This window comes from Pongo pygmaeus, chromosome 4, assembly GCF_028885625.2.
Source record: "Pongo pygmaeus isolate AG05252 chromosome 4, NHGRI_mPonPyg2-v2.0_pri, whole genome shotgun sequence".
Lineage (NCBI taxonomy): Eukaryota > Metazoa > Chordata > Mammalia > Primates > Hominidae > Pongo > Pongo pygmaeus.
Genome location: NC_072377.2, coordinates 117,317,586 through 117,344,490, shown reverse-complemented (window position 1 = coordinate 117,344,490; position 26,905 = coordinate 117,317,586). Strand labels below are relative to the sequence as shown.

The window sequence follows — 26,905 nt, the reverse complement described above, 5'->3', positions numbered from 1 at the left end:
CACTCTTCTTAAACCTCTAGGACCCTGCAGACTGTTGATCTTCTCTTCCCTCCACTGAATTTGTCCTCAGCCTAGGCTCCTATCCTAAACTCTGTCTCTCACACCTTTAACCTCATACAGCAGCAGCCCCAAGGCACAGACCCCTCCTATCTCTGTGATCTCAGCATTGGCACTCAACCCTTCTGCTTACTGGGTCTGCTACAAAATGCCCCCTTATTTGAGGACAGAGAGGGAGAACATCCCAGAGTCTCTATCTACTGTAATATAATCTGACCACTAAGATTTCAGGCCTGCACCAGGAGCTTGATGTTTCTCCTGATCTTTGGGCACACAGTTACCTGTGTGTTGTTGGTATCATGTACATCTTGATACACATGCAGCCAACAACACACAGGCATCTGTTCATTTTCATGTTGTCACATTTCAAACACTGTAACCAAAACCTCCTTGTCTGCCAGCAAAACATGTTGTTCTGATTAATTTATAGTCTACAAAGTATAATGCAATGAAATAAAAATAAAGCCAGAAAGAAGAGTTTTTCTCTCTCCCTGTTTTCCTGTGTGGTCTATATCAATCTCTTTTTTAATATTTGGAAGTTCTTGAATATGCATCTTATATGAGCTCTTGTTAAGACAAAAATGGATTGTTATATTCATAGAAGAGCATTTCAAAATCCCATTTGTTCAGTTATTCACCAAAAGATTCATAGATGAGTCTGACCTTCTCTATGCTATCTGAAAAAATAAGAGGAAATAGTATTGAAGAAAGAACGAGGACTTTCTTCATCACTTATTTCCTGTAATAGATTCTTTCAGAGAACTAAAAGGAATACATTTCCTTCCAATAGCTAAAAAAACAAAAAGAAACAAAACAAAACTTTTTCTTTAAAAGAAAGCCAGCCATTTAAAGGCAAGTCTACTTTTAATTTAAGAAAGAATGCAGTTCACCCAAAAAACACCAGGTCAAGTAGGGTGGATTAGTTGGCCACAGCAGACTGACAGCTTGACAGCTGTCAAGGCAGGCAGATGACCATCTACGTCTTCTCCACAAATCATTCCAATCCAGTGGAAGGCATGAATGTGCACCCAAAATGAGATAGATAATGTGGATAGTTAGTGACATGACAGTCTATCAAATGCTGTTGACTCCATAGTACTTTCAGCGTGAAGTCTAGAAAGCATGGTAAGAATTATACTTCCATTGACTTTTCCCTCTTCTGATTAAATTATTTTACCCCTAACCAATAATGAGAAGGAATCTTTAATAAACAATGAAATATCTTTTCCTTCAGTCATGACATTACAGTTGACCCTCAAACAATGTGAGGGTTATGGGAGACAACCTAGGCAATATCATTCTGCATGGAGGCAGGGGCAAGGATTTCATGACAAAGACACCAAAAGCAATAGCAACAAAGCAAAAATTGACTAATGGGATCTAATGAAGCTTAAGAGCTTCGGCATAGCAAAAGAAACTAACAACAGAGTAAACAGACAACTTACAGAATGGGAGAAAATGTTTGCAAACTATGCATCAAACAAAGGTCTATCCAGCATCTATAAGGAACTTAAATTTACAAGAGAAAAATAACCCCATTAAAAAGTGGGCAAAGGACATGAACAGATATTTTTCAAAAGATATACATGCAGCCAACGAGCATATGAAAAAAAGCTCAATATTGCTGCTCATTAGGGAAATGCAAATCAAAACCACAATGAGACACCATCTCACAGCAGTCAGAATGGCTACTATTAAAAAGTCAAAAAATAACAGATGCTGGTGAGGTTGCAGAGAAAAGGGAACACTTATACACTGTTGGTGGGAGTGTAAATGAGTTCAGTCATTGTGGGAAACAGTATGGCAATTCCTCAAAGAGCTAAAAGCAGAACTAGTGTTCAGCCCAGCAGTCACGTTATTGGGTATATACCAAGAGGAATATAAAGCATTCTTCTATAAAGACACATGCATGCAAATGTTCATTGCAGCACTGTTCACAATAGCAAAGACATGGAATCAACCTGAATGCCCATCAGTGACAGATTAGATAAAGAAAATGTGGTACGTATATACCATGGAATACTATGCAGCCATAAAAAATACAACCTCATGTCTTGTGGGAAGATGGATGGAGCCAGAGGCTATTAACCTTAGCAAACTAATGCAGGAATAGAAAACCGAATACTGTGTGTGGGAGCTAAATGATAACAAATGGACATAAAGAGGGGAACAACAGACATTGGGGCCTACTTGCGGGTGGAGGGTGGGAGGAGGGAGAGGAGCAGAAAATATAACCATTGGGTATTGAGCTGAGTGATGAAATAATCTGTACAACAAACCCCCAAGACACGAGTTTACCTGCGTAACAAACCTTCACATGTACTCATGAACCTAAAATAAGAGTTAAAAAAACCCCAACAATATGAGGGATAGTGGCACCAACCCCTACTCTGTGCAGTTAAAAATCCACATATAGCTCATGACTCACCAAAAACTTAACTACTAATAGTCTACTGTTGACTTGAAGCCTTCCAGAAAACATAAGCCATCAATTAAGACGTAGACTGGTATCTATTAGGTTGTGTAAAAGCAGTTGCGGTTTTTTCTATTACTTTCAAAAGCAAAACTGCAATTACTTTTGCATCAACCTAATGTATATATTTCATGCATTTATGACATACCTTAAAAAATTTGTTTTTGTATTTCTAGGCTATACGATTTATCTGAGTTTTTTCAAGTTGTCACAAATTTTCAAAAAATTTTCAAATATATTTATTGAAAGAAAATTTGCATATAAATGGATTCATGCAGCTCAAATACATGTTGTTCAAGAGTCAACTACATATTGTCTCATTGGTACGAAATTTAGGAATTAGGCTGTGCTAGTGGTTGCAGAATCTTAGGTAAGTAGCCTCTCGAAGCCCCATTTGTCTTGTTTGTAAAATAAAGGTAGTGGTCCTGGCTAAAACAGTCTTTAAAATCCCTTCCAGTCTGCCAGCCTGTGACTTTTCTGCCACTGCTGGTCATTACATCGGCAAGTGTACAATCTAATGCCTGCCTCCTGAGGAGCATTTGTTATGTTGTTGTTCAAGCTAGGAGCAAGCATTAATGGTTTCATCTCTTAAAGCAGCTTGGAAGCACTTCACAGATGCTTCTACGTGAATGAAAGAATATGCATTTGGCATCCTGTGAGTTGACCCTTTATGTCCCAAGGAGAAACACCTGAGAACTTTGTCATTCCATTATTATAAACCTACCACTATGGAATGTCACTTTCAACGTTTATCAGTTTGTCAGAGCTGCTATTTTTCTGGTTTTAAATGGACACTTTTTTTTTTTTTCCATGTTTTTACATTTTCCTCTTTTTCATCACCAGCATTAGCAGTTGGTGTTTTTTTGGGAGGCATTTTTTCCCCAAAGAAATAAGTTATCACTTGAGAAGAATGACTGTATATACAATAAACAGAAGTCATCCTGAGATGCTGTTGTGCTGTGTCATTAGCCACACATCCTCACCAGGCATCCTCTAGGCTATGCAGAGCCACTGCAGAAGCACAACTCAAAATCTTGTCTTTATAAAACTGCCAGTGACTCTTGGTGTTTTTTACTTATTCCATAGCTCTTGATGGAACAATGCTCCTGAATGGTAGAGAAGACCCCCAATCATCAGTCTGCCACACATTTTTCAATCACAAATTGAGTTAGTTTACAGAGGACCCTCTGAGAATTGCTTTTGTCATTTCCCGGTCCCAGGTTCCAGCCCCCTTTCAGGAATGATGCCAGTGAGAGATAAGGATATGTAGCTCCATGATTTTTTACCAAAGTCAGTGGGAGACACAACAGGGTGCATGAACTTTCTAATATTTAAGCTCAGTTTAACCTTTTTATACCTCATTCTTTGTGGCACAAAATCTTCCCTGTTCTCGCAAGGTAGCTTTCCACCTCTAATGACTATTTACTTTGTTGGCATGTGTCGTTTTTGTTCTAGAATACTTACAATGATTACCATAGCTGGAATGCATTTCTCTTCTTCTCATTTTATCTGTTTCCACACAAGATCTTGGCAACATTTACTCCTTCCTCTGAATTCCTAGACTTTCCACATTGTATTTTTATTTCTTCCGTCTAACCCTGATTATTTGCATCCTCCGGTGCAATATATTTTCCTTTTGCTCAAACTGCCCAGTCAACAAGTAGTATGAGTGCCTCTCCAGCCTCATGTTTCCATCCTGTGCCATATTTTGGTTTCAGCCATAGTGAACCACTTGCTCCCCTCCAAGTTCTGCACGTTTGCAGCTCCTCTGAGCCTTTGCCTGTGCTATTCCACACTTGTGACCTAACTGAAATTGCCTTGAGACTGATCTTGAGCGCTGCTCCACCCAGGAGGCCTTCTCTGGTCACTCCCCACTAGCAGCCCCAGATATTGCACCTGTGTTCACCCACAGCATCCTTCTTGTAAACATCTTTGTCTCCTTGAAGACAGAATCTGTGCAGTCTTTGTGTTCCTATCTTTGTTTTAGTGCTCAAATACATTGAATGGGAATTTTTTTAGTTTGCGTTTTGTGACACAGAAAACCTACTGCTTAATGTGGTATGGTTCTCCTTCAGACTGCGCTCTGACCTCAGTAGGGAATGTTTCTACAATAACAGCTTCCCTTTCCCACACCTTCCCAATTCACTCCTTTATAAAGTTCATCCTAGTAATCTCTGGAAGTAATTCTGTACAAAGCAGGAGATTTGGCAGGAACTATATATTTTCGAATCTGCCAAGCCAGGAGGGTTTAAGGTGGCTATTAAAGATTTTACAAATGCCATTTATACCAAAGAAACAGCAGCAGCATTTATCATTTGCTTTCTTGGCTGCAAAAAATTCTCGGCTGAGCCAAAGCTCATTATGTTGGCCATGCAACAAAGGTAATTTATTCATCATACACAAAATCTCCCTTAACTAAAATCAGAATTTTAAGTGCTGACTGAAAGGAGAGCTAATGTATCTATCAGTGCACAATCATCCTGTAGACCAAAAAGGCATTTAAGAGTGCTTTTTAATCATTTTCTTTCCTAAACCTAATTATTGTTGACTTTTGCAGATGTCTAATAATTAATTTATTCATAGAACATTAGCCTGTATTTTTTTTGTCTTCACCACTCTCTAATTCATATTTTGCATGTCATGGGGCTTTATATCTACATAAAGCTTTCCCAGTTTTCTGGGTAGCTTTTATTAACAATACCTTATAAAGCACGGGCTCAGCTGAATCCCTTTCCTGGGAGAAATTTGATATCTTAAGAGAACCAAGATTTCTGTTCTTCACATTTCTCTGATTTATAGATGTGTCTCCCGCTTGCCTCCCTAAACCCTAATGATCACCACTCATCATCTTGGTCCACCCAGAATCCAACACTGTAGACTTTCTTCTCCTCTGGTTGTTGACAACTTAAAATGAATGCCAGGCTGAGATTTCTCTGATTCCTAGCTTTCTTCACAGACAACCTGCCCTTGAAGCTGAGCAGACCCAAGTGGGCATTCCACTCCCAGTTAAATCCCCTGACAGTTTCCCCTACTGGTTCACTTGCAAAATAGATCCTTCAAAGAGGGTTCATTTTGCTGTCTCCATACCTGTGTCCAGTGTATGTGTGGTGATGGTGGTGGTGTGGGAAGGGGACAGTGCACGTGCTCTGAAATACACACTGCAATTCCAAGTTTCTCAGCTTGCTAATAGTACAGTGAAGAGACCAGAGGTTGAGGGACCTCTGAAGGGCTGAGAAGAGGTAGATGTGTGTATACAAATAAAACACGGTGGGATTTAAATGTTGTCTTCCTGTTAGCAAGTGCAAATTAAAGGAAATAGACCGTTGAGTGGTGTTCTCTCATTCAGTGTTCTGTTTTCTCCTCATTGCATCCTCTCTTCCTACCCCCTAGTTCTACCTACTTTGGGAAGTTAGCCTAGTCTTTCTTATACATGCTGATCCATATACCTTTCAAAAAAGTCTAGTTTGATCTGCACAGATGAGGTGCTGGTTTCCCAATAGCTCCAACCCCATGTCCAACCTCCAGCCTCCTTCAAGAAGGAAGCCCCTGTGGGCCCCTCCGGGTGGTAGGGCATGCTGTTGCTGTGTGCTAGACTCTTAGTTATTTGGTTCACAGTAGCCTTAGTGCTAGTAGCCTTAGTTCTTTTTCTCCTCGGAATTTGAGGAGGTGAAGAAATCTAGTTTCTTCAGGAATCTTTAAAGCGGAAGAGTTTCTGCGGGCTGATAGATGAATCTCGTTTGTTACATGGGTATGTTATGTGGACACAGAGGCAACCTTTCAGCTTCACTCACTGACCATAGATGTGACTATCTGTTTGGCCTGGGAGGAATCCTGGTCCCTGTGGCCTGGGGGAGAAATCTGTTTTCTCTCTGAATGTCTTTTTCTTGTCCTTAAAAGACATATTCTCTAGGGGGTTGTCTTATATCTTCTGTCAGTGGTGGCCAACTCTCCTTTTTTCTCAGGGAGGAAGATGAGTACTCAGAACTGCGATCAGAACTCAGCCAGAGCCAACACGAGGTCAACGAGGACTCTCGAAGCGTGGACCAAGACCAGACCTCTGTCTCTATCCCCGAAAACCAGTCTACCATGGTCACTGCTGACATGGGTGAGTCTGCCTGCCCTTACCACCAAGCCAGAGTTTGATTTCTCGATTGGAATAGAAATTTTAGAAATGTGAGGCAGCATGAATTAAAATTTAATTTTTCAAGGAGTTTGCTGAGTGGATGAAGTCACGTGTATTTCAGTCCCTTACACATTACTTTGTTGGTCAAAATGGAACTGAAGCTTTCTGCTCTGATATAATTGTGATTCAAACATAAGTCACTTCTATTTGAAAATTCTGGAAGTAGGGAACCAGTTTAAAAGGCTATTGCAGTATTCCAAATTACAGTAATATCTGAACTATGATGGTGGGAATGGAAGGGATGGGATGGGGGCCAACACATTGCAGTGGAAGAACCCCAATAGGTTTTAACAACTACGTGGATTGGGCAAGAAGGAGGAATCCAAAATGACTCCATTGTGTTGTTCCTAAGTGACTAAGAGAATGATCATATATTTCTTAGGAAGTTTTGTTGAGAAGTGAGTTGGGAAAGAGTCATATTATGTTTGAGGTTGTAGAGAAATATCCACGTGTAAATATCTGGTATGATGTATTTTAAACTGCAGGGTGTAACCTACTATTGGGTCTTGAAATTACATGAAAAAGTATTTTTAAATGAAAGCTAATAGGAAAGCAAGTGACAGTGTTGTTTCATGAAATTTGTTTCTTGCATCTTTGTAGGCAGTAAGTTGCCAAATGAACGTTCTAATTGGGTTGCAGTCAAAATGTTACAAAACTGGTCTTGCCTACCTGGATATTTGGAAAGAGATCGAGGTTGAGGGAAGAGGCTTTGAAGTTATCTGAGCTAAGGTGATCCCTGTGGTTGAAGGGTGTGGAGTCAAAAGAGGGAGGAGCAGCATATCTTAGGACAGACATGTTTACATGTATGGGAGAGATGGAAGAAGAACCAGGAGAAAGAAGAGTTGCATATAGTCAGTTTTCTTGAGTTTTATAATGAGTTTTTCTTGGAAGTTAAAATTTTGTTGGGGAGAGGGATTTTAATCAAATATTACATATTTGGGTTTAATTAAAATCCTATAAGTGCTACAACATTATGGAACACAGTACTATGAGAGTGTATCCAAAGAAATTTGATTCAGTCTAGGGTTACAAGAAGGCTTCCTCTAGGAAGGCGTTTGACCTCAGAGCTGGAAGATCAGTAGGAATTAAGCAGGTCAAGGAAGAGAATAGCATCCAGTGAGGGAGAGGAATGCATTTAAGGAGGTGACTGAAGATCATCATGGATGGAGGACACAGAGGTGTGAGAGGGGGGCTGGAGAGGTAGGCAGGAGCTAGGCCATGCAGAGTCTTACAGGCCATGACAGAGACCATGTTTGGCCTTTACCCAAAGATCCACAAGAAGCTACTGAAAGATTTTTTAATAGTGGGGGAAGAGAATGAGATAATCAGATTTGCATTTTGTATCAATCAGTGTAGTGTGGAGAAAGAATCCATAGATGAAGAACGAGTTGGGGAGGCTAGCTTGGAAACTATTGCAGAAGTCTAGATCGGCAAAATTGTTGCTCGGATTAGGGTGGTGGCAGCTGAGATTTAATAAAGATGTAAAATTGGCAAGATTTGCTGAAGGATTGGAAACCGATTGAAGGTGGGGGTGTGTATGCCCCATAAGAGTTTGTTTGTACAGCAGATGGACAACAGGGCCACTCGCACATAGGAAGTAGGACCAGGTGGTTTTGCTTTGAGTTTTGTTTTGCTTGGGGCAGGAACTATATGATAGGCGGAGATCGTGTTTTGTTTGCCCATGGGTTTATAGTGTCTGGAAGTATTTGAGCGGAGATGCTTCAGAAGGCAGTAGGCATTCAGATAAAACACCAAGAGGAGAGACCTGGGCTGAAGAAAAGCAGCTGGGAGACATCAGGGTGTTTGCAGATGATAACTGTTGACTCTGTCATTGCCCCATTTGAATCTTAGTATCATGTTGACATTTTAAATTATGTAATAGTATTTATTTGCTTGACTGATTCTCCCACTAAATTCCACTAGGCAGAAGCATGTTTGTTTCATCTCCTAGTATATCTTCAGAGATTATCACAGGGCCTGGCACATAACATGTGTTTAAAGATAGTAGTGGGAAGGAATGAATGAGGTAATCAACCAATCCACCAGTCAGTCAGCCAAAGATGAAGGAATAAAATGAGGAGAATGGTATTCTGGAAGCCACTGGGGCAGAGGAGGCTCTAATAAGGAAGGAGCGATCAGTAGTCTGGATTGCATCTAAGGCCAAATAAGACACATCGAAGCCATTGAGAGATGTATGTTGGTACAGCTTAAGCCAGGCAGAAGTATGTTGAGGAGTGAAGACATTTCCCCCAACTAAACTGAACCCAGACCCTGGGCTTTATGTTACAATACACACAACTCCCTGCAACCAGACCATGCATGTGCCAAGTTCATACCAGCATGCTAAGTTCATACCAACATGCTAAGTTCATACAAGCATCATAAATCTCTAACCCTGGCAGCCCCAAGCTTCAGGACTCTGTCTTCCGCCTTAGACAGCCAGACAGATTTAAACAGCCTAGAAATTGCTTATCATTGTAGAGTGTCAGCCCTATACTGATCCCTCCATTCACTTCTCTCAAATTGTATTTTATGGAATTAATAAGTGACCTGTACTCCAACAAAGTTCCATAATTAAATAAGTTTGGGAAGTGCAAGGATAAACCCATTTACATGGATGTCTTTCCTGTGGGGCTTCTTGGACCTCCTGACATGAGGTGGCGTCTGTAGCACTGGGCCTCACACAGAAGGCAGTGTCTGCCTGTCTGCGCCATGGGGCATCCTCATTTTCCCAAACCATTCCTTTCATTCTGTCCCTCATTTAAAAATATATGGGTTAATTATAACTGGTGGTAGCCTCTTTCCTGAGAAGACTGAGTTCCTGGAGGGGAGTGACCTTCCCTGCCTAGTGTTGACACATGTTCTCTGCCCACACATAGAAGCTTTTTTTTTTTTTTTTCCCATTTAGTCAGCAAACTTGCTTGGGGCTGTGCTAGGTACTGGGGATGAAGGACAGAATCTGCTGTCAGGTCAATGTGCTCCCACTCTCAAATCTTTCAAGCCTAGAGTGACTTCTAGATTCCTCAGCACACAGCCAACAGGGCGGTCCCTGCTTCTGGCCGCCTCCTTGGCCATTTGTCCTGTTTTTCTTCCAGATGCAGCCACTCTGGCCTCCTGGCTTGCTGTTCCTCCAGCCTGAGCTGCTTCTCCTGCCTGGGGCTCTGTGCTGGCTGTTCCTTCCCCCTGGAGCCCTCCTTCCTCAGCAGCTGTCTCCACAAAGGTCCCCCACCCTCCCCTCTAGAGTCATGCCTCATCCCTCACTTTCAGGCAGCCACTTGCTTCCCTTTCCCTGCTCCATTTTCTTTCATAGCATGGAGCACTCCCTGAGGATGGACTGTGTTTGTACTCATTTCCTTGTGTGTTATCAAGCTTTATCTGGTTGTCATGCCAGAGTGCAGGCTCCACGTGGGCAGGGACTTCACCTGCCTAATTTACCAGCATAGCAGTTCCTGCACGTAGGAGATACTCAAATACTTGAGCAGCAGTGAATGAACCCCATCCCAAAGCTCACAGTTCTTTGGAGGATGCAGACGGGTCCACAGGGAAGACCTCACAGTGCAGTTAGGACTCCATGGCAGGCGTGCAGTGGCCCTGGTGATAACCTCGGGGAGGAGCATGGAAGAATGCTTCCCAGAGGTCACAGCCAAGCAGGAATCTGGGAGCTGAGTGGGGTCGGAGCCCAGGAGGAGGAGGGTGCACCGGGCAGGGGCAGCTCTGCCAGATCCCCCAGGAGGACAAACACTTGGGCACAACAAGGAGGAGTTCATTAAAGCTGCTCACACAGTGCCGTCAATGTGTTTGTTCATCGGAACTGGCTGTCTGCCTCTTCTTATTCCTTCGCCATTTTCCAATTAAATTTCTTCAACAGGAAAAAAGCTTCCATATATAAGCACCATTATAGGAAATCATTTAAAAGTAGCCATTTCATTATAGTTGCTATATTTGCAAACCTGCATTAGCAACCCAGAGGTTTTCTTGAGCTGCAGAATTTGCTGCAGTGTATTTGCTGATCTCCAAAGATAACAGGACTAAGTCCAGCCTATCCGCTTCATCAAAAAGCACTTTTCTTTTGTTTTCATACCCACCCATCAGAGTCCAGCTGCCCCCTCAGTAGGCTGGTTCCTGGACACTGTCTTCCAAGCCTAGAGGAATAAACGATCCAATTAAAAAGTGCTTTGACTTACCTAAGCAGTCAAATAAAGGAGAAAGGTGCCAGCCTCTGTCACATTGCATGTTTTTTTTTTTTTTAATTACCTCTTATCAAACCTGGTCACACAGTTGTTCAGAAAATAAAGGTAATTAAGTGGACAAAGCCAAGGTAGGAGTTATTGCTTAGAATTTTTATGTCCTCCATCTGGCAAAGGCTCGCCATTAAAAGAGAGGGTGGGTATAGCAACTAACATGCTTTGCTCACTTACCCTGTGTCAAGCATTTACATGCATCCCTCATGTTTAATCCCCAACCTGGAAGGACGCCCTGGAGGTCTCCTCATCTGTAAAATCAGGATAATTAAGTTTGGAGAGGGTGAGTCACTTGTCCAAGGCCACACAGCCAAGAAGTTGTTTTCGTTGTTGCCGCCTGTGTTTCTATAGATGGCTTTCCTTTGATACTCCTCGGTTTAAACAGGAAGACATGCCAGTGGTTGATGTCATTTGCTTACTGCAGTCCTTTGAGGTCTCTAGGGCTGATGGGGGAATTAGGGAGCAGCTGTGTGATCACAAGCACCTGGCTTAATAGCAAAGCATTTGCAATCAGATTTTGCGGCCCTTCATATTAAAATAGAAACAACAGTCTTGGACCCAATGATTCTGGGTATTGCAATAGAGCAGAGCACAGATGTGTGCACACAGGCTCAGTGCATCCTGCATGTTAGAGCATGTTTGCTGTCCTTTCCTGTGGACCATTTTCCCACCTCTGTTAATGCAACAGCAGTGCTTTTCTGGAGCAACTGTTTCCAAAACAAACAAAATCCCTGATTGTATGGGCCTTTGCACAGCCAGTGAAGCATTCTGTTATTTTGAAATCTCTTCTGATTTTGGGTGAGAAATTTTTATTTTTCTGGAATTTAGCAATATCAAACTATTATATCCTCAGGGTTGGAATATCAAACCATTATACCCTGAGGGTTGAGGTTTATACCCTTAGGGTTGAAATCTACTCTTATACCCGCAAGGTGTTCTATACATAGAACACCTTGCTTTCTGGTGTGATCACTTAGATTTTTCCTCTGTATGAATAGGTTTTGGAGGACAACCAAGGAGGAATTTACACATGAAACTTGGTTTTTTGGTGCGGTTGTGACTGTGAAATATGTTTGATGCTAAAGCCAGATTTTCCTGGCTTACTGGCTGATGAGGCTTAATGGCTTCAGGAAAAAAATGTTTACAAGTGTCAAGCAGCCACTCAGAGTGAGGAGAGAGGGTCTGGGCAGGGAAAGGCAGCCCTGCCTCTGCCAAAAACAGTTTTTGCAGACCTGGAGAAAAGTGTTTACACAGGTAAGGCGGGCTGTCTGGCGAATACTCACTTTTTGCTAGGAATGAGGTGGCTAGATAGTGATCCTCTAGTCCACAGACTGAAAAGGTTAGACCGGACTGAAAGTTGTACTCTAACTAGTTCATGTAACAGGCCAAGCCCTTTGTTGCCTTTTTCTTTTCTTTATGTGGGCAACTTAATTTCCCTGGAGAGGGTCACAATAGGGATCATCCCTGAGAACCAGTTAACAGTTTGAACATTGATTCACTGGAGCACTCTCTGGGGTGACTGTGTGTTTTCTCCTAGGGATCTGAGCCTGGTCAAATAAGACCTGTCTGCAAATGGTAGCAGAGCTAAGCACGTGAGGAGAACCCCCTGAAGTCATTCCAGAATCTTCCTTGGAGTAACCAGGGTTGAGAGCAGGAAAGGTTATTGTTCTACTTCAGTTTGTGTTACTTTGGAATATTTTCCCCAAATTCTGCTGTTCCATAACTTTTCAGTCCCCGAAAGAGACTTGGGGTATAAGATGGAAATGGAAAGGCATTAATCTACAGCATTTACTCAAAATGAGCTCCCACAATTCTTGGGATTCATGAACTCCTCTTCTATTAATAACATAAACAGTCTTTATTTTCTAAACAGACCATGTCTTCTAAGATTGATTTGGTTTTGGTTATTTGAAATTCATGACATAATTTTTCTTAAAACCAGCATTATAATAAAGGAGTGTTAGCTCCTGAAACCAGCCTTGGAAAGCCTATGTAATCTGTCATGGAAATAACTTCGGGACCTTGCTCGTGTTGTTACCGCATCCCCAGCCATCATTGTGAACATTTCTGCTATGAGAAAACATTTTGTAGGTCACATTTGGATGCCAGAACCACATCTTCCCCCTCCTGATGGCATGGAAATCCTCTCACTGCTGTTAGCATGAGGGCCACAGGGCCTGGGATGAGTGCTAATGGAGAATCCACTGTTTGCTCTCAAGGGCAGGAGACAGCCTATCTAAAGGGGATCTGGAGCTGCCACAGGTGACCCAGGCACTAAGAAAGGGCCATTTGGACTGGAGATTAGTGAGCCTGGGGGAGAGTGGGCAGAAGTGAGGCCTGAGAGCTGGGCTGTGCTCAGTGATGATAGAGAGCCATGGAGGCACAGTGAAGGGGTTGGAATTTATCCTCTAAACATGCTTGTAACTATTTCTTCAAGATTACTTCTCAAAGGTATTGAATGATTAAGTCTTTTCTTGTATACTGTCAGTTGCTGTCCCCTCTCTACCCCAAAGATTTCCTCTCATCCTCTGCAAAACTGGGTATCATTCTTATTTTAAAGCTGTGCCAATTCAGGGGATCAGTAGTCAAATAAGTAAAATGATTATATGTAGACTTGAACTTTTTTTCACATATGTGTGAAACAACTTTTCTGCCAGAAAAGTTCTGGCAGAAACCACTGACAGAACTTTTCTGCCACCGAGGCTGGAGGTGGATGGCTAGGAGTTATGTGGGAGTGCTGTGGCAGAGCAGAGCAGGGGATCCTAGATGGGCACCAAGGCCAGTAGAGGCTCGCAGTCCTGGAGCACAGCTTCCTGGAGTTGATGTTAGGTTATCTTCCTTATCCCTTCATATTTATGACCAAGTTTGTTGTTTCACAGAAACAAACTGTGTCAGAAATCTAAAGTGACAACAGTGAAAATGAAAACAAATCTCCAGCTGGTAAGATTTTGCTAAAATAGAAGTCCTGAAAATGCAGCCTCGATTGCTTTGAGAAAAGAAACAGAGATCTATAGTCAGAATGTGGTGGGGTGGCGTCTTTTGCTTCTCAGGTCCCCTACCCTGACTTTGAAATAGGAAATTTTCTTTGACCCCTTCTCAGGCCTCGCGACAGGGGTGCCTTGCTTACTCAGCCCACAGCTCTCAACCCCTCAAGGGAGGAGGATCACGCAGGTGAGTGGGTGCAGGGGCCGGAACAAGTGCTTTTGAGCACCAGCAGGAGCAAAACTCTGTGATGGCCCCACAGTAACATCTCAGAGGGGAGGACCCGTGACCCCCAAAGCCCCAGAGGGCATGTGTTACAGTGCTCTTTTAGCTTTGCTGTTGGTGGACAGCTTAAGTGTTAAACAGCTCAGTGGGCCCTCTGCCTTTTCATGTGAGGCAGTTGCTCTCCACCACCGAAGGCAGAGGGTCAGTGTACACCCTTTAGCATCTGCACCCATGGCACCCAAGCTCTTGTTTGGCATCCAGGAAAAATCAGGTCGTACGAAGAATTGAAGGGTGATGAATATAGAAGATTTTATTGCCAAAAAAAGTGGCTCTCAGCAGGAAGGGGAGCTAGAAGGGGGATGGAACGGGAAGGTAATCTTCCCCTGGATTCTGGCTGTCCCCAGCCAGACCCCTCTCCGAAGCAGTGGTGTCAAGCCATTGCTCTGAAGTCAAGCTGCTGCTCTCTGACATCAAACCACAGTTTCTGACATCCAGCTGCTTCTCCTCTTCTTCCCTTCTCTGCTCTCTGCCAGTCGGGTCAGAATTTTTATGGGTATAGAATGGGGGGTGGGGTAGGCCATGGGTGATTTTTGAAAAGGCAGCATTCCAGCCGGGAAAAAAGGTTGCATGTTCTCACTTTGGGCCATGGTTATAGGCTTCAGGGTGGGGCTTCGCCAGGGACCCTGCCCTTTTCTGCCTAGAATTTCTCTGCCTCCTGTCCCTGTCAGCTTGTGCCTGTGTACTTGGTGATCATTTGGATATGGAAGACACACTTGCAGGAGAGGTTTCCAGTTCTGGTGGCTGCACTGAGAGTTGATCATCTTGCACTCTCCATGTTAAATCTCCACTGCAGCATATCCAGACCATGTGAGACCTTCTTGCCTAGAACGTTGAAGTATGTGTTTTCTCAACTTTTTATTTTAAAAATCTTCAAACTTACAGAAAAGGTAAAACAAACCTCCATAAACCACTCGTCTTAATCAACCAATTGTTAACATTTTGCCACATTTTGATTTTTTTCTCTCTTGCTCGCATTTGTGTTTGTGTATACGTTTTTTTCTAAGCCATTTAAAAGTTGCAGATGCCATGATGCTTCACCGAACCCTAAAGGCATATGTGTAAACCTCTTAAGAAGGAACCTTCTCCTGTAATAAACACAGTACTTTCATCACACCTGAGAATTTTACGACTGATGAAGCATTGACAATCCACAATCCATGTTCAAATTTCCCCAGTTGTCCTATTAATGTCCTTGGTTGCTTTTGTTTAGTCCCACATCCAGTCAAGGCTCACGCATTATATTTAGTTTTCATGTCTTTTGACTCTCCTTTAATCTAGAACAGATCCTCCCTACTGCTGTTTTGTCTCTCATGACATTGCCATTTTGAGGATGTCAGGTTAGTGGTATCATAGAATGTCCCTCAATCTGATGATCTGATTGTTTTCTTACAAGACTTGAGATTAGCCTTTTTGTTTGTTTGTTTGCAAGAACATATGTGGGTTATGGTCCTCATTACCATGTTGCAGCAGGAGGTTCCTGATCTCAGTTTGTCCATTATAGGTGATACTGAAGAGTTTTTAAACTCCCACAACATCGTTCTCATAAGTCCTCTTGTCTTAGGTAGACAGAGGCAACATGGGACACAAAGCAAGGGGTAACCTCTATGGATACTCTTTCTCCCTTCCTCCCAGACCCTTCAGTCTTCTCTTTGGTGTTCAGCCCTAAAAGTTGACTATTCTGTTTTCTAATTTTCTATGTTACTTTGTTCGGTTTGTGTTTGTTCGTCGATGGAATTAAAGAGGGCCTTGCTGTATGCAGAGTACAGAGGAATGCTCAAAAGAAAGCAACAGCCCTCCTGGTTTCAGCCATAGAGCTACAACAAGATCTGAACTATTACATCCCTGGGATATAATATCTTGCCTTTACAGAAAGTCTGTGTTGATGCTGAAAGAATATGTAGGTCTTTCTCCCACTTTAAATTGCTTTACCAGGCATGGTGTGTGTCCAGTCGGAAAAGAGGGGTGGGTGGTGTGCGCTGGCCCTCAGGAGGCAGCAGGGATATGGTGAATGGCCAGTCCTGCTACAGCCCTCATCATAGCAGGCCTACAGCTGCTTCTGTTTGTTAGCCTGGCTAAAATTCTCTGTGGCTTATGTCTCTAACTTCACTGACAGCTTTCTACCTTGGGGATCTTAATTGAAAGCTTTCTGCCTTATTAGCAGGCTGTGATAATGTCATTTGATATGTTTTAAATTTGATACTTGATTAACAAGTAAATTAACAAAAACTTGGGACTTTAAAAAGTTGGCTTATAAAAAGTCTTCCATTTATTTTACATGTTAATCTCATCCAGGGTCTGTAGAGCAGATGTTCTGTGCCCAGCACTGTGAGTCTCTGGGACATGCCCAGCACTGTGAGTCTCTGGGAACACACTGTTGAATGAATGACATCATTAACTTTTAGGGCCGAGTGCCAAAGGGCTAGAAAGGCTTCCTGGAAAATGAGATTTCAAGGCTGTATTAGTCCGTTTTCACACTGCTATAAAGAACTACCTGAGATTGGGTAATTTATAAAGAAAAGAGGTTTAATTGACTCACAGTTCCACAGGCTGTAAAGGAAGCATGACTGGGGAGGCCTCAGGAAACTTACAATTATGGCAGAAGGTGAAGCGGAAGCAAGCACATCTTACATGGCCAGAGAAGGAGGAAAAAGAGAGAAAGGGGAGGTGCTACACACTTTTAAACAACCAGGTCTTATGAGAACTCACAATCACAAGAACAACACGGGAGAAGTCTGCCCCCATGATCCAGTCACCTCCCAACAAGCCCCTCCTCCAACATTGGTGATTACAATTCAGGATGGTTTTTGGGCAGGGACACAAACCCAAGCCCTTTCAGAGGCAAAGCTTAATAAAGACCCAGCATGGCAGGCTTCCAAACTAGGCAAATACCTAACCACTAGTGTGAAGCAAGTACCGATCCCCAGGAACACGTGTTTTTGGAAGCTGGGACCATACTTTGGAGCAAAGTCATTCTGGTAAAGAGGGGACTGCTTGGTTGGAATCAGGTGGACCAGGGGAGATGTTTGTAACATCTCACCTGTTGGAGCTGCACTTTTATTTGAGTTAGGATTTTTACAGGGCTTGTTTGTTTAAAAAAGCAACTTTTAACACCTGATTCAAAATGAACCAACTCTGCTGTAGTTAATGGTGTCAGCTCTGGGCATAGGCATAGCTGATCCTGAGTAAGAAAGAAGAAAACCAGCTTTGCCTACTGGTGTGTTTAACTAAGCCAGAAGGCTCATTAGGATTCTTAGTTTTAATAGCCATGAATGTCATCTTACCTCCTTTCCAGATTTCCAAAGTATAGTGAGTCCTCAATGTCATTGATAGGTTCCTGGAAAATGCAACTTTAAATGAAATGACGTGTAACGATACCAGTTTTATGGTTAATTGATATAATCAAGAATTAAGTTCCTGTAGTGTATTTGTGGTCACTGAAATGTTAGTGAATTTCTAAATAGAGACCCAAAGCACTTCTAATAATAAATGTGGGAATAAACTTGAGCTATATGTACATTTAGGGCAGATTAATAAAAATAAGGGAGATAATTATTTAACCCCTTATTCCAGGTCAGTGTCGCAGGTAGCTGAGGCCTATCCCAGGAGCTCAGGGTGCTCGATGGGAACCTACCCTGGCCAGGTGCCATCCCATCACAGGGCACCCACATTCATTCTCTCTTTCTCTCTGTCTCTGTCTCTCTCTGACTGGGACTATTTAGACACGCCAATGAACCTAACATGCTGAGCTTTGGGGTGTAGGGGAAACTGGAATACCCAAAGATAAGACACACAGCCATGGGGAGGGGACAATGTGCAAACTCCACACAGACAGTGGCCCAGCTGGGAATCCCTGTTTCCCTCCTCATCTATGTTACAATGAGACGATGTTGAAGAAAATGTTATTTGAGGACCTGCCATATGTGGGTCTTTCCCCAAACAGCAACATAAAAACCTAAGGCTCTGGTTCTCATTAGAAAAATATAACCTGAGCTGTGTATTCTTGAGCTCTTACAGGAGGCCAACTGAGGAAAATTGCATTTAGAAAAGAGGAAAAGGGCAGGAGGAGCCACGGACTTGGGTGGAGGTGGGCAGAGCGGAGGAGCACCGTGGACTGGGCGTGCTGAGTCCTGGGGTCTGCGGCTGGCCCCTCCGCAGATGGCTGTGGTTGAGAAGCTGGGCCCTGCATTGCCAGATCTCATTTTACAAGGACAGCCATAAATTTTAACAATTTTTAAAATGTTGACAGTTAACTCAAAAACTGTTTTAAAAATAAAAAAGGCCATGCCAGACACCATAGCCCTATCCCATATGCAAGCACATCTTTGGCTGCAGGTGGCTGGTTTGCATCTGCTGGCCAAAGGGAGAGGTCCATTGCATCCAGTCTTCTGGGTCCTGTTCAGTATTATCAGACAACTTTGAAGACTGAGTGCCAAGATTATGTGAGCCTAGCACTCCCCAGAGTTCCCTTTACCTTGTGCTTTAAATGGTCTACAACTTTAATTTTAACTGAAGGTTAACATAAGAAGAAACCATATGAAATCCGCATATGTGTGAAACTGGCTGAGGAGACTGGCATCACATCACTTCACACCACGTATGAAGTGCCGTGTACCTAAATCCTTCTAGCTTCTGTTGCCAAAAACACCTTGTCTCCCTTGTGAAACCGGAATGCTTCCTCCTTTCTGTCAGGAGATAATTCATATTTGCTCAGGCTGCCAGGAAGCTCAAGGCTAGCTGGAGGAGTCAGCCCTCAGCTGTGTCAGCCTCCATTTGCTCCCAGCCTTTCCCTGATCCAGTCACCATGTTTTCCCCTTGTTTGTGGCTGCTTGTGATAAGCAACCTCAAATTCTTCTTTGGAAAGGGGCACAGTACAGATAAACTTAAAGGAATGTGTATTTGCTACCAAAGGCCTCCTCTCTGTCTCCTGGATATAGAACAGTTTCCTTTGATGCAGAAAGCACAGCACAGGTAGCTCACGCCTGTAATCCCAGCTACTTGGGAAGCTGAGGTGGGCGGATTGATTGAGCCCAGGAGTTCAATACTAGCCTGGACAATGTAATGAGATCCTGTCTCTGGAGAAAAAAAAAAAAAGATTTTTAAAATAAAGTACAGCAGAGGCTGAGGGAGAAAGCCAGTGGGCCTGCCTCAGCTGCCCTTCATGGAGTTGCATGGCAGTGGGGGCCAGGGTTTTTCTAAAGAGTACATTACTCCCCCTTGTCCTTAGACTTCCCATATCTCTTTCTTCCTTCTCTTGCTCTCCAACCCACAGGGGAAAAATTTTTTTAATTAAATTACAACACCTCAAATCCTTTCTGAATGTACTGCCATTCTTGAAGGTTACTGTTTTCTGTTTCATATATGCCTATTTGCTTATATCTCCTCATTTTACTCACTGAAATACATTTATTATATTTATTGTGGTAACAAACATGAAATTTACCATGGTAATCATTTCTAAGTGTACAGTTCAGTGGCATTCACAGAGTTAGTGTGACCATCACCACCACCCATTTCCAGGACATTTTCATGCCAACATAAACTCTGTACCTGTTAAGCAATAACTCCCTATTCTCGCATCACTGCCACCCCTGGTAAACTTTATCTCCTGTCTCTGCGTTTGCCTCTTCTAGATACCTCGTATTAGTGGAAATATTTGTCATGTTGTGTCTGATTTATTCTAATTAGTATAATGTTTTCAAGGTTCATGTTGTAGCATGTAAAAGAATTTTATTTCTTTTTTAAGGCTGAATAACATTACATTGTATTTAAGAGACCACATTTTGTTCCTTCATCTGTCAGTGTACCCCTGGGCTACTTCCACCTTTTGGCTGCTGTGAATAATGCTGCTATGAACATCGGGGTACAATTATTTGAGTCACTGCTTTTCGTTGTTTGTGTTAAACATAGAATTACCATATGATCCAGCAACTCTACTCCTATACTTAGGACCTACTGTGGCACCTTATGCCACAGACTCTGAAAGACAGTTCTGTCTGGAGCCATGTGGATGCTGGTGGTGAGTGGTGATAAGTGCTTGCTACCTTAGGTAGTACCTTGACAGGGGACACAGAATACCTGCTCCAGGCGGCCCAGTCTCCTCGTCCTCCTGTGAGGCTCCAAACAGGGAAAAATAGCAATGGACAGCCAAGTGCCAATTGGTCACTGATGGGCCTGTGTGAAGCCACAGTGCAGAGCTCTGCAGCACAAACTGGAGTTTGTGGGGTTGATCACCTCACCTGTGTTTTCATACATTCAGCTTCCTATGACCGAAGAAAGCGTGCGTAGCCCTCCTTGGTTTGAAGGGTAGATATTCTTTAGAGTTTGTGCATCAATGTAAATGACCTCACGTCTTGCCAACTCTCTGCCTTGTGTCTGCACTGTGTTATCTATGGTTACTTCCCTTTTTTTTTTTTTTTGCTTGAAATGGAGTCTCTCTCTGTTGCCCAGGCTGGAGTGCAATGGCTCGATCTCAGCTCACTGCAACCTCCACCTCCCAGATTCAAGTGATTCTCCTGCCTCAACCTCCTGAGTAGCTGGGATTACAGGCGCACACCACTATGCCCTGCTAATGTTTGTATTTTTAGTAGAGACAGGGTTTCACCATGTTGGTCAGGCTGATCTCAAACTCCTGACCTCGTGATCTGCCCGCCTCGGCCTCCCAAAGTGCTGGGATTATAGGCATGATCCACCACACCTGGCCACTTTCCTTTCTTTTTTCTTTTTTTTTTTTTAAGATAGAGTGTTGCATCTTGCTCTGTTGCTCAGGCTGGAGTGCTATCTCAGCTCATAGCAACCTCCATCTCCTGGGTTCAAGTGATTCTCCTGCCTCAGCCTCCATTAGAGGTGTGCGCCACCACACCTGGCTAACTTTTGTATTTTTAGTAGAGACAGGGTTTCACAATATTGGCCAGGCCGATCTTGAACTCCTGATCTCAGATGATGCACCCACCTCAGCCTCCCAAAGTGCTGGGATTACAGGAGTGAGCCACTGCGCCTGGCCTCTGTGGTTGCTTTCCTTACAGTAGTGGTGGGCAGCAGAGAGGTGGGGCAGTGGCCTTGTACTTCTGGGGATCTCTCACAGTTAAGGTCAGTCTCTTATCCATCTTTGCACTCTGCTCTGGCCTGAGTCAGGGCTCGGCAACTGCCCAATTTAAGTATGAGAAAGAAATACTGGTCACATGCCTAGCCCCTCTTCCTGCCCACTGTTACCCAGCACCCTCAGGAAGCAGCCTGTTGCCACCACTCCGGCTCTGCTGTGAGAGCCCCTCAGCATACATGTCCAGTGTCATTATTGCATCAGGTGGACCTGCGCTAGGGAAATCAGCACAGAATGTCTGAATATTTCATGAACATCTCACTCATAAGCACTTAATGCACATAACTCAGGACAGCGTATTCACACCAGCTCTGGATACCAGGAGACCTGCACCAGAGGGTACGTGGTCATTCAGAGGCTGGTTGGTGTGGTCTCTGAGTTGTTCTGCTCCTCACTTGGGTCCTTTGCCTCCAGTTGGTGTCCACCTGCCTCCATCTCCAGAGGGCCTCTGCAGTGATGAGCATCCTAGTTCTTAGCAGCTCAGGTCGAGGTCCATAACAAGGAACAAAAGCACTGAGGTCAGGAGTTTGAGACTAGCCTGGCCAACATGGTGAAACCCCGTCTCCACTAAAAATATAAAAATTAGCTAGGTGTGGTGGCGCATGCCTGTAATCCAAGCTACTTGGGAGGCTGAGATAGGAGAATCACTTGAACCTGGGAGGTGGAGGTTGCAATGAGCTGAGATTGCACCACTGCACTCCAGCCTGGGAGACAGAGCGAGACTCCATCTCAAAAAAAAAAAAAGAAAAGAAAAACATGCTGCTATTGAGTCTGTTTATAGCCTTCCTGTCTATTAAATAAATGGTGATGTGGTGTTTCTCTTTGCCCATTTAAAAAATAATATTTGATCGCCTACCCTATTCTATGTTGGAGATACAAATGGTGAGGAAGATCAAAGTCCCTTCTTTCCTGGAACTTATGTTTTAGTAGAGGAGAGAAAACAAACATGTAAGTCAGATCAGATAGCAATAATTGCCATGAAAAAAAATAGGATAAGAAGATAGCGAATGGGCAAGGGAGGAGGTGAAACTCCATGCTTTAGATAGGGAAGAGCTTGTTGGGGAGACAGCATTTGAGCTGAGAGCTGAACAATATGTAGAAATTTGGTTGGCCAGGCATGGTGGCTCATGTCAATAATCTCGAAGCCTGTGGCAGGAGGATCGTTTATGGCCAAAAGTTTGAGACAGGCAACATAGACCCTGTCTCTACACAAAAATGAAAATATGAGCCGATTGTGGTCATGTGTACCTGTAGTCCCAGCTGCTTGTAAGTCTGAGGTGGGAGGATAGGTTGAACCCAAGAGTTTAAAGCTTTAGCGAGCTAGGATTGTACCCCTGCACTCCAGCCTGTGCAACAGAGCGAGACCCTGTCTCTAAAAAGGTTGTATTTTGTTTTTAATTAAAATTTAAAAAATTCAGCCTAGACAAAGGAAACAGCAAAGGAAAAGGAACCTGTGGAGCAGACAGGAGTTTGGCATATTCCAGGGGAAAAAAAGAAGGCCAGGAGTGTGAATGGAGCATAGTGAATGAGGGGAAGGAGTGTGAATGGGGCATAATGAATGAGGGGAAGGAGTGTGAATGGAGCATAGAACAGGGGAAGGTGGATGGGTGAGGCAAGATCAGATCAGTGGTTCTCACTCTGACTGCACGTTAGAATTACCTGAGGAACCTAAAGTTGCCATTGTGCAAGCCCCACCCCCAGAGACTGTGATTTAATTGGTCTGGGGTGAGGCCTGGGCATCCGTAGTTTATAAAAGCTCCCCAGGGACATGGTGCAGCCTGAACTGAGCACATCAGTCTTGATCATGCAGAGTTTTACAGACTCTGGTAAGGAGTTGGGACTTTACATGAATGTTGATGGGAAGCCATTAGACAGTTTGAGCTAGGAAAATAACTTGTTCTGATCTGCGCTTTTAGGAGGCTCACTTTGGTGACCGCGTGGAGAGTAGAGGTAGGAGATTGTTACAGTGGTCCAGTTGAGAGATGATGATGGCTTAGAGCAGGATGGTGTCAGTAGAGATGGTAATAAGAGGTCAGTTTGAGGATAAGTTTTGGAGGTTGTGGTCACAAGATGATTTGGATTTAGTATGTCGGGCAAAGGCATAGAAGGTTGCCTCAGAGCTCACCGGAGTAACTGGGTGGATAGGGGTGCCATTCATGGAGATGGGAGAGATCGGGGAGGAACAGGTTTGAGAAGTAGGTGGAGTAGTTGTGTGTATTGGTTGGAGTGAAAGCCTTAGCCTGATCTCTCTAGATTTAGGTAATTTACAGATAGAGGCAACCAGATGAGGTTGACTAAAACCTTCTGAGAAGTCCTGTTCCTGTTGTGCCAAGAGTTTTCTTGAAGTCTTCCAAAGGTAAGTCCCAAAAGCGATCGACCATTTTAGTACATGGAACCTCTGGTGAGAAGCATGCAGGAGAGAAGAAGAAAATGGAAGACACTGAGCAGTTTTCATGCAGAGTTAGGCTGGACGTAGGTGAAGAATGTATTCTGAAAGATTACATATAATAAGTCAGCATCTGCCCTGCAACAATAATTGAATGGCATGGCGATAGACAGAATCCAAAATAGCAGGTTAAAAAATTTGTCTTTGACTTTAAGGGGAGTTTTTTCCCCAACAAAATTGTCTTCTAAGATACATCTGAGTCACATTATAATTATTTTTTATTTCTCTGACCAGGCCCTGGATGTTCAGCGGTTCAAAGCAACCCAAGTTTTTAAGTCAAAATCAAATTATTAGAATTGGTTGCCTTATTTGGAGAACAATAAGGGATTTGTTAGACCAGTTTATTTTTCCCCCTGATGAAAGAACATGGATTAAATTACAACTGGAGCATATTGATTGGTTCTATCATGGAAAAGTTCTTGGTTTTAGGCTCGTTGAGGGCAAGGACTATCTCTTACACAGTTTCTGTTTTTCAAAATACCTAGCATCTCTGCTCATTCTGAGACTTTTTGTTGAATTTAGTAAAGTTATGGGATCTTTCTGCAGTTAGTGCTTTTCTGAATGACTGAGCAGACAGGTTGACCAGAGGCTCTGGAAGTGCCAACAGCCTCTTCTGGGCATTTCTTTGTTCTTACTAAAGAAACTGAAGATGTGGCTGCTTTGAGTGAAAGACAAGAGAATTCAGAAAATGACCATCATCTGAAACTCCTTAATAAAAAGAGCTTTGCATTGGCTCCAAGCCTCAGAGGCAGTGCCTGTGAGGTTAGGCTGGCTGGTGTTGAACTTTGAAATGTCAGGCTCCATTGCCGTCCCATTACCTGAATGAGTCCGTCATGGTAAGCAAAACAGAGAGCACTTGTTGCCCTGTGTAACACATTTTGTCTTCATTCACTCACAGACAACTGCAGTGACCTGAACTCAGAACTGCAGAGGGTGCTGACAGGGCTGGAGAATGTCGTCTGCGGCAGGAAGAAGAGCAGCTGCAGCCTCTCCGTGGCCGAGGTGGACAGGCACATTGAGCAGCTCACCACGGCCAGCGAGCACTGTGACCTGGCTATTAAGGTAGACCTTCCTCACCCTCTGTGAGGCCCTTTGAGGTTCTGAAAGGGAAATGGTCCAATCCTTGTCTTGAAGTGCAGTTTTCTTAAATACTTACTAGGGATGAATGTTTCCATGAGAGCCATACAATAGATTGAGCCACGGTGTAGAAGTGGGGACTCTAGAAATTTTGGTTGGGCTGAATTATTTCAGAAAAAGTCATGATGTCAGCAGTCAGGTTCACTGGCTTTGCGGTAAAAAGGACAATTTACTTGGAAACCATTCGACTGCTAGTATTGAACCATGTCATTTTAGTGTGGTTCTCATAGAGCACTCGTAAGCTGTAAGTTTAGCTTGGAAGTTTTGTTAAAGCTCTAAGGCCTCTAGAATACGATTTCAGGAGTCCATTCATCAATTCCTCTTGCTGTTTGAGATGGTGAGAGGAATTTGTTGCATCTGCACAAACTCATTGTGAATGATGGGAAAGTCAAGGCTTATTGATACTAGGCCTCTGGTATCTTTATATTCCTTCAACGTAACTTAGTGACCTGGGCGTAGCAATTCAAATTTAAAAGTCTAGGAGGAGCCCATAAAGAGAAAATGTAGGCCCAAGTTTCTGTAAGTAGGAATCCTGGATTGCACAAAAGAACTGTGGTGTCACAAGGTAAACCATGATGCATGTTTGTAACACTGCTAGTTTTCCATCTTTCTTCATCTCAGTTGCAAATATGTAGTTGTTGTGGTTCAGGGCAGGGAGAAGCAATTGCTGGTGTTTCCTTCTCTGGAATCTCCTGGGCCTTATATTTGATTGTAATGTCAACTTGGGTCTAGCCCCAGCCTCGGAGTTGAGAGGGATGGAGGAGGCCAAGGGCCTCTACCAACCAGCTAGGGACAAAGCCACGGGGTCTGGAGCAGAGCCAAGTAGGATAAGAGTCTCCAGATTAAAAGGAAGGACAAAGCAGCACATGGGAAAAGGGGCAGCAAGATTTCAGAACCAACATGAGCATCCAAGAGTGATGTACCCTTATGTTTTTTAGTATTTGAGGTGTTTTGTTTTTCTTTTCTTTTTTCTTTTTATTATTATTATTTTTTTAGACGGAGTCTTGCTCTGTCGCCCAGGCTGGAGTGCAGTGGCATGATCTCAGCTCACTGCAACCTCCACCTCCCAGGTTCAAGCAATTCTCCTGCCTCAGCCTCCCGAGTAGCTGGGATTACAGGCGCACGCCACCTCGCCTGGCTAAATTTTGTATTTTTAGTAGAGACAGGGTTTCACCTGAGGTCAGGCTGGTCTTGAACTCCTGACCTTAGGTGATCCATCCGCCTGGGCCTCCCAAGTGCTGGGATTACAGGCGTGAGCCACTGCACCCGGCCAGCCTTCTGTTTCTTATCCCATCTCTTCACTGCCTTCTACCTCTGCATAGTAATTCGCCCTCTTGTTTCATTATCCACTGGCTTGTGCTTCCTTTTTCAAAGGACAGTAAATGTGAATGAACAGTTTATAAGAGTAAGCAGAATGACTTCTTCCTTTTTATCCTAATATTGTGCATGTTTCTTCTCCATTAAATGTTTTTAAATGAATTTTTTAAAACTCTCTATGAGCTACTAAGATTTTCCTTTAAATTTTGAAGCTGTGTTATTAATTAATTTAATCCCTGCTGTCTTAGAAATCTCCACAATGAGCTTCCTCTTTTCTGTGTCAATGAGGTTTATTTTTGTCTTTCACATCTTGAGACTGAACCTCATTTGCACCATCTGAATTTGGATGTGGCACTAAAAGCTGGAAATGGTAATGTGACCTATCTTATCGCTGAGTTGGCACGTGGGAGGCCTATAATTTAGGAAACTTCAAGTTAGATTTTGTATGCAGTTTACAACCTCATGTTTGTCCTCACATTACCAGGATCACTAAATGGCCTTCTGCCTGGTTGTGTGTATCCACCAACTCTGGAACTCAAGTGAAGGAAATAAGCATTGTGTGGATGTGTCAGCTAGCACCACAGACAGACTCAGCTGCCAGGAGAGGACTCACTGTTTTTCTTACTCTGAAGGTTGCTGGGTAACACAGACTGTACCCCAGGCAAGGGACAGAGCCTCATCTGAAATT

At 43.3% G+C, this 26,905-nt stretch overlaps 1 protein-coding gene across 4 annotated transcripts in view; it reads left to right on the top strand.

Moving 5' to 3' along the window:
• The window catches only part of MCC (MCC regulator of WNT signaling pathway), a 478,671-nt gene that overhangs the window by 359,982 nt on the left and 91,784 nt on the right, over window positions 1-26,905 (top strand). For all 4 annotated transcript variants that reach the window (XM_054488736.2, XM_054488737.2, XM_063665146.1 and 1 more), the window contains 2 exons: window positions 6,493-6,635; window positions 24,662-24,825. In XM_054488736.2, coding sequence (XP_054344711.1) covers window positions 6,493-6,635; window positions 24,662-24,825 — 307 coding nt within the window. The remainder of the gene's footprint in view (window positions 1-6,492; window positions 6,636-24,661; window positions 24,826-26,905) is intronic.